This window comes from Rhinopithecus bieti, unplaced genomic scaffold (genome assembly GCF_001698545.2).
Source record: "Rhinopithecus bieti isolate Rb0 unplaced genomic scaffold, ASM169854v2 scaffold_50384, whole genome shotgun sequence".
NCBI classification, from domain to species: Eukaryota; Metazoa; Chordata; class Mammalia; order Primates; family Cercopithecidae; genus Rhinopithecus; species Rhinopithecus bieti.
Genome location: NW_016820218.1, coordinates 564,295 through 578,736, shown reverse-complemented (window position 1 = coordinate 578,736; position 14,442 = coordinate 564,295). Strand labels below are relative to the sequence as shown.

The 14,442-nt window shown below is 36.5% G+C and overlaps 1 protein-coding gene across 1 annotated transcript in view; it reads left to right on the top strand.

Moving 5' to 3' along the window:
• The window catches only part of SKIC3 (SKI3 subunit of superkiller complex), a 98,637-nt gene that overhangs the window by 8,432 nt on the left and 75,763 nt on the right, over positions 1-14,442 (top strand). The window contains 5 exon segments of the mRNA XM_017859658.1: positions 5,259-5,350; positions 5,782-5,857; positions 6,334-6,474; positions 10,329-10,427; positions 10,545-10,653. Coding sequence (XP_017715147.1) covers positions 5,259-5,350; positions 5,782-5,857; positions 6,334-6,474; positions 10,329-10,427; positions 10,545-10,653 — 517 coding nt within the window.

Genomic DNA, 14,442 nt, shown 5'->3' with positions numbered 1-14,442 from the left:
CTCTGTATTGGTAACTTACCAAAACCAAGTTCTGAAAACCTGAATATCCCATAAATGTCTTTTGATGGTTGTATCATGGAATGCTACTGTATCTTAAAGTTTTCATTTTTTAATGGCATGTTAGTGTTCTTTTTCTATTTGGTTTGTGGATGAGAGGATCAAGATTATAAAGCTTATTTTTATGTTGATGGAAATGTTTCCATTCAGAGGGAGAAATTGGACTCAGGGGAGAGACAAAGGGTAGTGGTAGGAGTAAAGTCATCAGTAGGTGAGAGATACACTGGGATCCAGAGCTTGAGGGAGCCCTTTAATCCTTCTTCCATCTTAGCAGGAGAGAAGATAGGTGCCCATCATACAGTGCTGGGCTTGTAGATTTGGTGATGGGAAAAGCTTTCTTCTCGAATGGCTTCTGTTTTCTTGGCGAAGTATAAGATGAGACTGGGAGAAGACTTGGTTAGGAGGTTTGAGATAAAAGAAGATATGAAATAGCTTCTTTCTTTTTTTTTTCGTGGTGGGAAAACAAATGTGCTAGTAAGGACTGGAAAGATTAGCAGGCCCTAGTGATTGCCCATTTGAAGTTTCAAGCTATTGAAGTGAAATTAATGAACTCCTCTGTAGTTTTCTCTCTTCATATTCAGCTTCCCAGGTTTGGAGATGGGCATGATGGGGTTCAAGTGTGGATGGAGAGAAAGAGAGGAAAGACATGCAAAGGAGTTGAGGTTGTGATGACAAGGGATTGATGACAGTGGTGAGTCCTGGAGTCTAAGCTGGGTAAGGAGGAATGAGAAATGAGAAGTGGGCTGATAGGCAATGGAAAAAGGGGTTAGGATAGAAAAAAATTAGAGAAATCAAAGGTTAAAGATTTGTTACCATGGGTCCACTACAGTAATTGAACTGGGACGGTAGGAGAGGAGCAGATGAGTACCGTGCTGGAAATTCAGATTTTGGATGGGTGAGTAGCGTGGAGGTCATGTAACTGAGAGGCCAGAGTGTTCAATGGGACATCAACATGAAGGTTAGAATGAATACAGGCACTGAGGTGGAAAAGAAGGATACAGCATTTTCACTGAAGGAAAGGGGAGTTAGGAAGTTGGTAGACTGTAGCAACAAGAAGGCTGTTTTTAGTAGTATAGTTGGATGGCCTGCGCTTCAAAGGCAGTGGGGTTGCTGAAGGAGGAAGGAGCAGAAGAGGACTGTAGGTGACAGTGTGAGCAAGGAGAAGCTGCTTCTCGTCTCCTAGGCCTGTGGCATGTGAGCTGTAAAAGAAGTCAACTGCAATCTGTAGGATCTATAGGGGAATTAGCCATGTTTTCATTGAGGCAGAACTTGGTGTGGTTAAAAGAAAGGTTAAAAACATGGAGGGAACTTGGCTGATCCAGATTGGGAGTTTCAGAGGGCACAATGAAGAATTTAGGAGAGTGGTAGGGAGGGAATTGGGCAAGACTGGGGGGGGTATACATGGCAATATGAAGATGAGTCTAAGGAGTAAACAGATAAAGGATACCCTTGTGAGGTTTAGGTTTCTGGTGGTGACTGATGGAGCCCAGCAGGGATGCAAGGCCATGATGGTATTCATCTTGATTTAGAAGAAGGTAGGCCATGTGTTCTAAGTGGGGACAGGTTGTGGATGGAGTACAAGAAGGGAAGAAGGACTGTTTCCTTCAGCACTGGGTTTATCTAACTGATGCACGTTTCAGTTATTATATGCAGCGCCACCATAGTTGTCTTCTTTCTGTAGGCTTTCTGCAAAATTCAGATATGAATTACACCAAATAGTTAATAATTTATACTAGAGAGACCCAATTAGAAAATGCAGATGGATAGTTGATCAGTTCTAAATGCCTGATTACTAATGTGTAGTAACCCAGAATATTGGTTGAGACTGAATGCGTTTTTGAGTAAAGGAATGTTGCATTTGCTGTGGGTTTGTCTCATCCTCACTTTGTCTGCCTGTGGCTCTTTATCACATGATATGAGTGTCTCTTCAGGGAAGCCTTCTCCAGTTTGTGCAGAGTTCCGTACTTTTTTCTCTGTGTTCTTTCAGAATCTCATACCTGCTTTCACCACATTGTTGATAATTTTTTTTGAGACAGAGTCTCACTCTGTGGCCGAGGCTGGAGTGCAGTGGCGCCATCTCGGCTCACTGCAAGCTCCGCCTCCTGGGTTCACGCCTCAGCCTCCCGAGTAGCTGGGACTACAGGCGCCCACCACCACACCTGGCAAATTTTTTATATTTTTAGTGGAGACGGGGTTTCACCGTGTTAGCCAGGATGGTTTCCATCTCCTGACCTGGTGATCCGCCCACCTCGGCCTCCCGAAGTGCTGGGATTACAGGCGTGAGCCACCGCGCCCGGCCGATAATTATTTTCTTAAACATCCATTTCAGATTCTGAAAAAAATCTGGTCATGAGGCAGATAGTCGGTGCTTAACTAACTGCTGGTTGACTACTGCATTTTGTTCAGCAGTTAAGTGCCAGCCATTGTAGCTGGTGTTGGGAACATAAGCATTAATAAGGCGCCAGTGTTTAGAGCTTAACTTTGGTAGTTGCATCATTGTTGTGGTTTGTTAGGAGGCAGCATTATTATGTTGAAGTCAAAATAAATAGAGACACGAATATTTAAATTGAATTTTATTTTGGGAAGCAAGAATTGCAATTTCGGGCATATGCACACAGGCTAAGTGGTCTTTTGTCTGTCTGAAGAACAAAGAGAAGGTTGGCCATTTTATTGGAAAGAAAAATGTTGTGTATTATTTTGAAAGAAAGCTCACTGGTACTAGAGAAGCTTTTGGGAGCTGGCAGGCTCTGATTGGTGAGTGACGATAGTAGGTAAAACTAGACTTAGAGTCATGGCAGCTACTGGGGAAAACTAATCTTAGGATTACAGCAGGCCCTCTCAGCAGCTGGGCTCTTGGAAAATTTAAATCTTGGAGCAAGTGCTATGAGGCCTGAGTGCCTTTTTACCAGCTGTTCCCTTTGCTCTGACTTAGTCAGGTGACAAGAATGACCCAATTTGTGTAATCAGTGTGTTCACAGATAGAATGGAGCTTGTACTGCATATTAGGGACAGATTATTAGAAGTGTTATGTGGATGCACTCAAGTCAAATAATATGACTGGCTTAACTCATGGAAATATTCTTATTTTCTCTAGAATAATGTAAAACCTTAAGAAGTTAATTTCATTTTAGCTACTGGTTTTGTTTTTCTTTCCCTAGAATATACTTGCTAACTGCTTCAAACTATTTTATTTTACCTTAGCAAGTAGTTGTTATTTCTGAAAGCAATTATCTCTACATATAATTTTTATTCCAGGTGGCATGTGTTGTTTAAACATTCATTGCCACTATTTATTTTGAACATATTTGGTATAGTCACATTGGGGTGAATCTACTTTTCTAGTCTATAATCTCGAGAAAAATCCCTGTGTCTAATATGGGGAAACTATCATGGTGAAGGAAAACATGAGAGTTGGATTAAGTGAAATGAGATGGAGAACAGTTTTGTGAGTTTGACCAGTAGCAGTATGGAGACAGGCAGGATGACTGAGTAGTTACTGTTCTTTTTATACCCAGTATTCTCAAAGAGCACGGGGAGGCATTTGGTGGAGGTGTCAGTATCACTTGGGCAGCTTTAAAAAAACCACCTGTTATTTCAAAGCCATTATGGTCATTCATACAGTCCAACTCCTTCCCCTGAGGAAACTGAAGCCAGATAGGTTAAATGGCGTTCTGAAGTTTACCCTGTTAGTGGTAGATACAGATTTCCTGACTCATAAGTAGACTTTCTGTTATTGTTAGTTCATTTGCTTCCAAAATTTACTGACTTGCTCTTTTATTTTTTTAAAATCAGACATGTTAAAACAAGAAGAAAAAACATAATGCCGGGTTTTATGTGTTGCTGCAGCTGAAACTAGGAACAACTGATCAGGCCCAGAGGGCCTATAAAAAGCATGCTGAATTTAGAGCCAGACCAATTACTAGCTTGCAGTATGTAGAAAACAATTTTATATCGTATAAAAGGATTTTTTTTTACTTTTTCAAAATAAGGTTGTTTCAACACTAAACTAAGCATTTAAACCTACATTTGCCCCATGTAAGAAAAAATTTAAATTTATTGGTTTTCTAAACCTGAAAGTTAGTTTAGAAAAAAAGTGGTGCGAAGGATGTTGTTTAACACTATTTAACATCCTACCTAATAGATTATTTCAAATGTGAGCACTCAAATATAAATCTCTACCTTAGTTATATGTGCATATAAAAGACTTATCCATAATATCATTCTTTATGCTTACCTGAGGAAAAGAAATGTTTTAATGTTTCCAAAAAATAAAATAATATAAAATGTTTAATGTTTCTATCTTTGAGTGCAAGTTAAATTCTTTTTTCTTACTTAGTGGCCTTAATGTTTTTACTTAGATTCTCCAACTTTTATACATTTAATAACTTTGTTTGGTATCTCAATCACACCTTTGAAACTGATGAATACAATGTTGTAGGCCCTGGAGGGTATGAACCTGTTTGTCTTAGGTTCATGTGAATAAGAACTTGAGGATATCTGGTAACACACTTAGAGAAATTGATGCTTTTATAATGGACTGAGTGGTTTAGGATATCTGATCCTTCTTTAAAGCAAAAATGACAATTTTCACAGACTACTTAATTTTTTTTTTGTTTAATTATATCATATAAAAGTAGTGACACATAGATCTTAAAATTAAATCTTCTCACCTCCCCTCACCCTCCCCACCAATGGTAATGCTATTATGTAGCATGGTTATGCTAGTTAGCTTGATTATGGTTGTCATTTCACAGTGAATACATATATCAAAATATCAAGTTGTACACCTTAAAATAAACAATTTTATATGTCAATGATATTGCAATAAAACACTTTAAAACACATGCTGAAATTAAAAAAAAAGTGTCACATAGTAATCTTAGATGGGAAGATTATAAAATAGCCATTAAAAGTGTTTATTATTGTGAAGCACTTCAAATGAATTTTCAAAAGAAAAGGGAATGGTATACCTCTATATTCCTGTCACCCATACTCAACAATATCCACTTCACCTGTGCCCTCCGACCCTCAGTTATTATATTTAGAGGCAAATCCCAGGCAGATCATTTCATTTGTAAATTGTAATAATCCTTTTTCATAAATAATCTTTATAGATTATCATATTATTTGGCAAAATAAATGAATGTGAGAACAGCAAATGTTTTAGGAAAAAGAATAATCATGAGTACTTCTTCTTTTAGGGGTTAGCAAACTTGTATGAGAAATATAATCACATAAATGCTAAGGATGACTTACCCGGTGTTTACCAAAAGCTCCTGGATCTTTATGAAAGGTAAGAAATGTATGAGGAAAGGCCAGTTTCTTTCAAAGCTTGAATTTTAATAAACTGATTAAAATTCATATAGAAGTATTCCAACATTTACTGGGAATTGGGAGGCTTTTTTCTTTCAAACATTTGTCACAGAATCTTTTGTGATTGAAGTAGAATCAAAACACTACTAGTAAGAGGACTGACTAATTTTGGAACTTTGATATTATTTTCAGTCAATATAATAGAAGATAATATTTCCTAAACCTTTTCTTTTTTATGAAGAGCTCATTTTAGAAAATTTTACTGTAGTATGAAAGAAGATGTGTTCTAATTTAAAATAGTACCTGAAATGATTATTGGAATACTTAAATTTTAGTGTTTTAAGTCCTTGGTTATTTTTATTAATCAGATTCAAAATCCTTTTGTGTGTGTGTGTTTTGTTTTGTTCTAAGTGTTGATAAACAGAAGTGGTGTGATGTCTGCAAGAAACTTGTGGATCTATATTACCAAGAAAAGAAACACCTAGAGGTTGGTGAATGATTTCTGACTTCTTTTAATAATAGATGGGCTGGGCGCAGTGACTCACACCTGTAATCCCAGTACTTTGGGAGGCTGAGGCGGGCAGGTCACCTGAGGTCGGGAGTTCGAGACCATTTAGACCAACATGGAGAAACCCTGTCTCTACTAAAAATACACAATTAGCTGGGCATGGTGGCGCATGCCTGTAATCCCAGCTACTCAGGAGGCTGAGGCAGGAGAATCGCTTCAACCCAGGAGGTGGAGGTTGTGGTAAGCCGAGATTGTGTCATTGCACTCCAGCCTGGGCAACAAGAGTGAAACTCCGTCTCAAAAAAGTAAAATATAATAAAATAAAATAAAAATAGATGGGGTTCTATGCTTTTGCGATTTTATATATCAACAGATAAAATGTTTTATTTGCAGATTTTACATGTTTATTGACATTTTACATTTTGGACAAAATAATTTAAAATCTTCTTTAATAGGTGGCTCGAACATGGCACAAGTTGATAAAAACACGGCAGGAAGAAGGTGCAGACAACCAAGAGCTTCATCAACTATGGAGAAAATTGACTCAGTTCCTGGCTGAAAGTACGGAGGACCAGAATAATGAAACTCAGCAATTGGTATTGACTCATTTATTCCTCAAGTTTGTTCATGAAAATGGATCATTTAATTGAATTTAGAAAATAGAAACATAATTGATCATTGTCATTTTAATTTCCATTTCCCTAGTAATGTTGAGCATCTTTTCATGTGTTTATTTGCACCTGTGTATTTTCTTTGGTGAAGTGTGTGTTCACATCTTCGCTCGTTTTTTTTTGTTTTTTTTTTTTTTTTTTGAGACGGAGTCTCGCTCTGTCACCCAGGCTGGAGTGCAGTGGCCGGGTCTCAGCTCACTGCAAGCTCCGCCTCCCGGGTTTACGCCATTCTCCTGCCTCAGCCTCCCGAGTAGCTGGGACTGCAAGCGCCCGCCACCTCGCCCGGCTAGTTTTTTATATTTTTTAGTAGAGACGGGGTTTCACCGGGTTAGCCAGGATGGTCTCGATCTCCTGACCTTGTGATCCGCCCGTCTCGGCCTCCCAAAGTGCTGGGATTACAGGCTTGAGCCACCGCGCCCGGCCTTTGCTCGTTTTTTATTGCGTTTGTTTCTTTTTATGGAGTTTTTTTTTAATGTTTAATTTTCATAGGTTTTTGGGACACAGATGGTATTTGGTCATGAGTAAGTTCTTTAGTAGTGATTTGTGAGATTTTGGTGCACCTGTCACCCGAGTAGTGTACACTGAACCCAATGTATAGTCTTTTATTCCTCACCCTCACCCAAGTTCCCAAAGTCCATTGTATTATTCTTATGCCTTTGTGTCTTCATAACTTAGAGTGAGAACATACAATGTTCTTATCATATGTTCACTTATGAGTGAGAACATATGATGTTTGGTTTTTCACTCCTGAGTTACTTCACTTAGAATAATATTCTTCAGTTCCACCCAGGTTGCTGTGAATGCCATTAATTCATTCCTTTTTATAGCTGAGTAGTATTTCATTGTGTGTGTGTGTGTGTCTCTGTGTGTGTGTGTGTGTGTGTGTGTGTGTGTGTGTGTGTATATATATATATATATATATATCACAATTTCTTTTCCACTCATTGATTGATGGGCATTTGGGCTAGTTCTGTATTTTTGTAGTTGTGACTTGTACTGCTATAAACATGCATGTGCAAGTATCTTTTTTGTATAATGACTTCTTTTCCTCCAGATAGATACCTAGTAGAGGCATTGCTGGATCAAATGGTAGTTCTACTTTTAGTTCTTTTTTTTTTTTTTTTTTTTTGAGGCAGGGTGTCACTGTCACCCAGGCTGGAGTGCAGTGGTACAATCTCGGCTCCCTGCAACCTCTGCCTTCTAGGTTCAAACAATTCTCCTCCCTCAGCCTCACAAGTAGCTGGGATTACAGGCATGCGCCACGATGCCTGGCTAGATTTTTGTGTTTTTAGTAGAGGTGGGGTTTCACCATGTTGGCCAGGCTGATCTCGAACTCCTGACCTCAAGTGACCTGCCCACTTCAGCCTCCCAAAATGTTGGGATTACAGGCATAAGCCACCGAGCCCAGCCTACTTTTAGTTCTTTATGGAGTCTCCACACTGTTTTCCATAATGGTTGTACTAGTTTACACTCCCACCAGCAATGTAGAAGTGTTTCCTTTTACCTCATCCACACCAACATCTATTTTTTTATTTTTTTGATTATGGCCATTCTTGCAGGAGTAAGGTGGTATCGCATTGTGGTTTTGATTTACATTTCCCTGATCATTAGTGATGTTGAGCATTTTTTCATATGTTTGTCAACCATTTGTATATCTTCTTTTGAGAATTTTCTATTCATATCCTTAGCCAACTTTTTGATGGGATTGTTGTTTTTTTTCTTGCTAATTTGTTTAAGTTCCTTATAGATTCTGGATATTAGTACATGAATTACCTTGGAAATAGGACATTCAATGATGATTCAGTGGATGCTCAAAAAAAAAAAAAGGATTGTATGTTAGGCTAGGTATTTTGTAAATGTATAATTTTAAATTCATAGAGGCTCTTCTAGATAAAGTCAGAATTATTGGCCTGTAGTCTCATGCGGAGTCTGGATGGAGTGGAATTGGTACTCACGGTATCAGAATTTCATTCCCTTGTGTTCATAAGACTCTGCAATGCATCAGTAACTTAATCACTGTAAAAAATAAAGTGAAAATTGACTTTCACGAAACTGCTTATGGTGTCTAAAAAGTTGTACCTTTAAAGGTGTGTTTCTTTACACTGCTGAACTAAGAGTACTGAATTACTTTGAGGTTTAACAATTCCACTGTTCAGAGTATTTATATTTAATATTTAGAGTATTTATGCCTAGAAAAAAAGTCTTTATGGTGCAGATTTTAAAGTAATCAAAAAGAATTTTTTGAAAGACTAAAAAAAAATTGGTTTTGAGCCACATTTGGAAAATATATCTATCATTCTCCTTTTTTTATTTGTAACTTTAAAAGTCAACTTAATTTCTTATTATAGTAAATAGCTACTTAATGTACACTTGTTAAATTGAGTGGAATTTTTAAATAAACAAATATAGGCCCTATATAAGATGGGAAGTTCATTTATTTGTATATGTGTTCATTTGGTCACTCATTAATTTGTTTATTCAGAAAATATTTATTGACTACCTATTGTGTGTCAGGCAGTGTCCTAAGAATTGGGGATAAAAATAAGAGCATAAGATTTCTTTTTCGTGTGTGATAACATGATTTATCTGTGCATATATTCAGTTGTGGAAAAAATTGAGCAGTAACAAAATTAGATAGCTTAGCAGTTTCTCTTAAATTGTATAATATAATATAACTTCATTATTTTCCTTAAAATAGTGTAGGTTGCCAGAATATCAAACACATTCCAAAATAAGTAAAATGACTTTTTGGATTGTCTGTCCTACCCTCCTCCATGACAGACAATTAATTGTACTTATGATTTTAAGAATTGATTTCTCACTGTTAATAATAGATAAAAGAATGGGATTTATTGTTACCTTGAATACTGAGTATTTAGAAAAAAATGTATCACAGATTTTTCATTTGGAATAATTTTATTACTGTTTTAAAAAATCTTTTATGCTAGACTGTTTTGAGCTATGTTCCTTCTTTGTAAGATTGTTAACTGTATCAGGGCAGCAAAATTTTACTTATTTGTATAGACTTTATACCATACTTTCCAAAGAAAATTTGAGATATTGAACTACATTGTGGCTTTTTGGTATTAAGTCATGAGTATTCATTTTAAAATGCAGAATGTGTAGCTAACTGAGTGGTGTGAAGTGCTTTATACCACTTGCTTTGGATTCTAGTATTCTGTTCTTATTTAAGACATATTTAGAAGGCCTGTTGACCTTCAAAGTCAGTTGATATTATATAAGAGAAGTGATGGAATGTTCTTCAGAGTCAGCTAATACTGCATAAGAGAAGTGGTTTCATTACAGTTCAGTCATATCTCCGCTTTTCTTTTGGCGAAAGTATCACCTAACTTTTTAACTATTTTTTAAAGGTTGAAGATCTGCTATCATTGAAGATATTTCAAAGAATGTGCTAGTGATTTCAGAAGAATTGTTTTCAAAATGATACGTGAGCAGTAGCAGCTATGCTAGCATATCAGACTATACTCTGGTTGACTACTTTGTAGGAGACAGCAGGCACTGGGAAGTGCGTTTTGTTAAATTAATGTTGTTAATGCATAGTTGTTACTTACCAGTTCAGTGCGGTTTGCTGGCCAGTTGGAGTTAGAATGCATTCCAAAACTTACATATACACTTTTTCCCTCATTGGAGTTGTCAGGGTCAGACTGTAGAATACATTTGCAGTTACTTGAAGGTGTAGTTTGTGTAGGAGAGTCTTATACATTTAATCATTTGTCATATAAGTATGATACAGATGATAGCTTTTGTATTTGTTTCAGCTTTTAACTGCTTTTGAGAATGCACTGGGATTATCAGATAAGATTCCTAGTGAAGATCACCAAGTGCTTTATAGGCATTTCATTCAGAGTTTATCCAAAGTAAGTTGATTTTTTAAATCTCTAATGTGACTTGTATGTATTTCTAATTAGGAAAGTGTTCATAAATACATTTTACTACTACTAGAATGTAGTGTAATTTGCTTTTATATTTTCAAGTTGCCTCATGAGACCACTAGATTGAAGAAGGCCTGTGAAGGAATGATAAACATCTATCCTACTGTACAGTATCCCTTAGAAGTGCTTTGTTTGCATTTAATTGAATCAGGTAATTCCTTCTTTATTATAGTGTGTGTCCTAGAGGTGTGTGATTATGTGAGTGATGGTATTAATCAAAACATGTTTTAGTGTCTACCATGTTTAAGGTGTTGTTTCTGTGTTTCTGGACATAAAAGGAAGTATAATGTGTAGTCTTTGTGTACATGAAAAGACTAATAAATATAGGAAAGTACAGTAATACAGAAGAATTATGAGTTGCCAGATTTATTGTTGATTAGTGAAATCTTTTAAATGGTGGGAATTGGAGGATGTCTTGAATTTTTTTATAGATACTAGATAAACAGGAGTAGGGGAAATGTACTCCAGCTGGCATGAGCAGAGATGTGGAGCTGGGTGCATATTTTAGGAATGGTAAAATAGGTTTGCTTACTATAGTGGAAGAAATAACTAAGATATATTTTGGCTAAATAGGTCAGGCTCTATTACACAGAGCTGTGAATATCATAGAAAGGATTTTTGGAAAGTTTATCTGCCTCAGTGTTGATGTTATGTCACAGTGTCATAAGAACATTGTTATGAATACTGTAATATTATAAAGTAATTAAATTCCTGAATCTCCTTTTTTAATGAAATAGAGCATATTCAAGTGGGAGAATTTGTCTCTGTGTATACTTCGTGCTCTTATATCTTCATGTACTTTCTTTGCGGGGAAGAGAGAAGTGATGATGACTAGCTTGCTGGGAGTTGGCAGAACTGTAGCTATGGATGTCTTGTGTCCAGGAGTGGTATTCCACCAGTTTACAAGAGGTTGGCTATATTGGTTTTTCCCACCAGCCTCTTTCCTTTTGGTCAGTATCTGTGCTGAATACATTTTTTTTTTTTTTAAATAACCTAAATTTCATGCCTGTATTCTCTTGAGGTGAACAAGTTCACAGAAGTCAATCACTGAAATAGAAATATTAGTACATACACCAGTGTGGTAGTGATTGTCAATTATTGCAGAGCTTTACTAATCCATTTAATTTTTTTCACTGTGTTGCTAAATGAGTATATACATGAGAATGCTTTGTATGTGAATGGCCCTTACATGTGTCATAGTGAAAAAAGGGTTGAAAACTACTGCTAGAGATAACTGTGAAGGAAAATTCTTTGGTAGAAAATGACCATTGCACCTATCTCAGTTCTCCTCACTTTAACTCTCCTTTTAAGTCCTCTTTTACTTTTTTGTTTTTTTTTTTCCTGGTGTCTGAATGAAAAAACACTGTTACCTTCAGCTCTGGTTTTGGTGGAAGCAGATGCCCTTTGCCTTACTTTAGCTGAGTCAAAGATAGATTTAGGAGAGTACTTTTTACTACCATAAGAAGAAAGAGAACATAAAAAGTATAGTGAGCGGAGTATAAAGTCTTAAACTAACATGGTGTGCAGGACAGATTGTATAGAAGGTGGACTAGCTCCAGTAGACTAAGTGACACTAGGTTTGAATGAATGAGGAGTATGATAGTGATGATAGAAAGGAACAGATGAATGAAAAAATGAAAGTGATTTCATAGAGGGAAAGAGGCAAATATCGATTTTAACTTTCACCTCTCCTGAAAAGTTGGCTCAATATGGCCTGATGATTTGTATGAAATGTAGGTTATTGAGAGGAGATGTTAAGGGGGCAGTCAATGGGAAATGCCCATCAGTGGTTTGCAGATGAGAGATCAATACTAAGGGTAGACATATGGTTTGGAAGTAATTTGCATGTAGGTGAAAATGACATGGAATGGTTGCCATCAGAGGAGGACTAAAGGGAAAAATACTGAGAACTATACTTTGGTCAATGCTGGCTGGCTTGGAGGGAAAGAGATGAAAAAGGGAAAGGGAGTAAGTGGAGAAAGAGAAGGGATGAGGTCAGAGAAGAAGGTGGACTTTGATGAGAAACAGCACAGATGACAGGGAAAGAGCATTTCAGAAAGACTACTATGGTCTGTCTTGACATATTGAGCCAACTGAGTTTATGATTGTGAGGCTTTTTATTAAGGCTGTCTTTTTAAATGCAAGTGATTGAATTAGAGCTTAGATTACAGTGATGGGGAAAGAATAGGAAAAGGCAGGTATACAAAGGAAAGTAGACTTGACCAAGTGCATTAGGGAGTAGTAGGATGAGAAAGTGAAGCCCACAGAGGGGATAGTAAGCTGTTAGAGGGGTGGGAGAAGAACTGCAATAGCTGCCTGGCAGGAGTGGTATAAGAAGAAAGAGTTCCTAGGTTAATTAGTTAATGCTATGAGTGTTGCACTGAGACCGAGGAGGATGAGCTACACCAAGCACAAGGAGCATACTCATGAAGTCTTGTGATTTTTTTTTTTTTTTTTTCCTGGTAGGAAGCTTAGTTCCAAAATTACCCAGATCCTTCCAATTTTAATGTAAGACTCAGTGTGTTCCAAAGATAAGTAGGCTGATTTTCTTTATTGTATGGCCCCTGGTACCAATTATTTTTCCCTATTCTGCTGTTACTGTTGTTATTGAAAAATTAATGGCTGGTGTTCACTCTTTTCTGTTTATTTCTTATTCAGCTATTTATGGTTTGCACCATTACCTCAGTCTTGGCTTGCTCACATGCCAAATGACATAGTGAATACTTTGAAAATTCTTTTTGAGGACTAATGGAGTGCTTTCTCAATAAGCATAAATGTAACTATAATGTAGACTTGTTCTTGTATTCTAAAAAGCCTACAAAATAATAGAAAAAATAGGATCAACAAATAGGCTACAGAGTTTTGCACATAAATTCAGTAGTTGACAAAGTTCTCTAATAAAGAGATAGTGAAGGGATTATACCGATTGATTAGAAAGTGTCTTGGTTTAAATGAAAAAAAAAAAAATCATTTTTGAATAAGCTTATAGATTTGTATTATGTAGAATGGAAAGAAAAGAAGGTCTATATCACAGCAGAAAGAGTATATGTGGATATTTACACATATGGTAAAACCAGGGAAGAGTTCTTTCCCTTCTGAATTGTTGGTTGCTGGAATTTGTGGAATTGAGCAATTTAGGTTTAGGTACATTTCAAGGTAAAGTAGTATGCTTGAGGTGGAAGTTCAATAGTTAATGTAGGACAATGGGTTGCTATGCTTTTTCTTTTAACTGCTCCTCTAAACCCAACTTTAGTGTATTAAGAACTTCTGAGAATTGTAAGGTCTCTGAAGTCTGAGCCACCCTCCCACAAAGTACTTCAGTATGTACAGAATTTGCTACTTCATAGCAGTTAATTACTGGGTTCTCCTCCACTGAGAACAAATGTATTTCATTCTCCTTTGTCCTACTTTGCCTGTTGAGAATTGAATATTCATTTTCAAAATGACTCAGTTTGTAAAGCTTCATATAACAAGTAGTGAATGGCTTTCACAGTTGTCATCTGTTGAAATGTTTTTTTCATGCTAAATGACTTTTTTATTTATCTTATTTTGCTTTGTTACTGAAATGGGGGAGGATTAGAAAGCTTGGTTCTTCAAATTCAAGCAGAAAAGAGCTGGTTTAAGATTTTGTGCTTTAAAACTATTAGAAAATCCACGTGAAAATAAAGATATGAATGCCACCAAATTGTACATGGTTTTTTTTTTTCCCCCTCTCAAGCTAGGTTTATTTAAAAGAAAAATTAGATAGTTTTTTTGGGATGTCAGAAATGAATTTTTTAAAAACCGACTGTTTTTGTAGTAAACTTTAAGAAACAGAATTTCATAGTTATTACTTAGCATCCAACATGGACCTCTTCAGAATACCCTCTATCCTTGGAATTTTAACATTCATTAGCCCAAATCTGGCTTGTTTTTTTTGAAATAAAATAATATTGTCCTG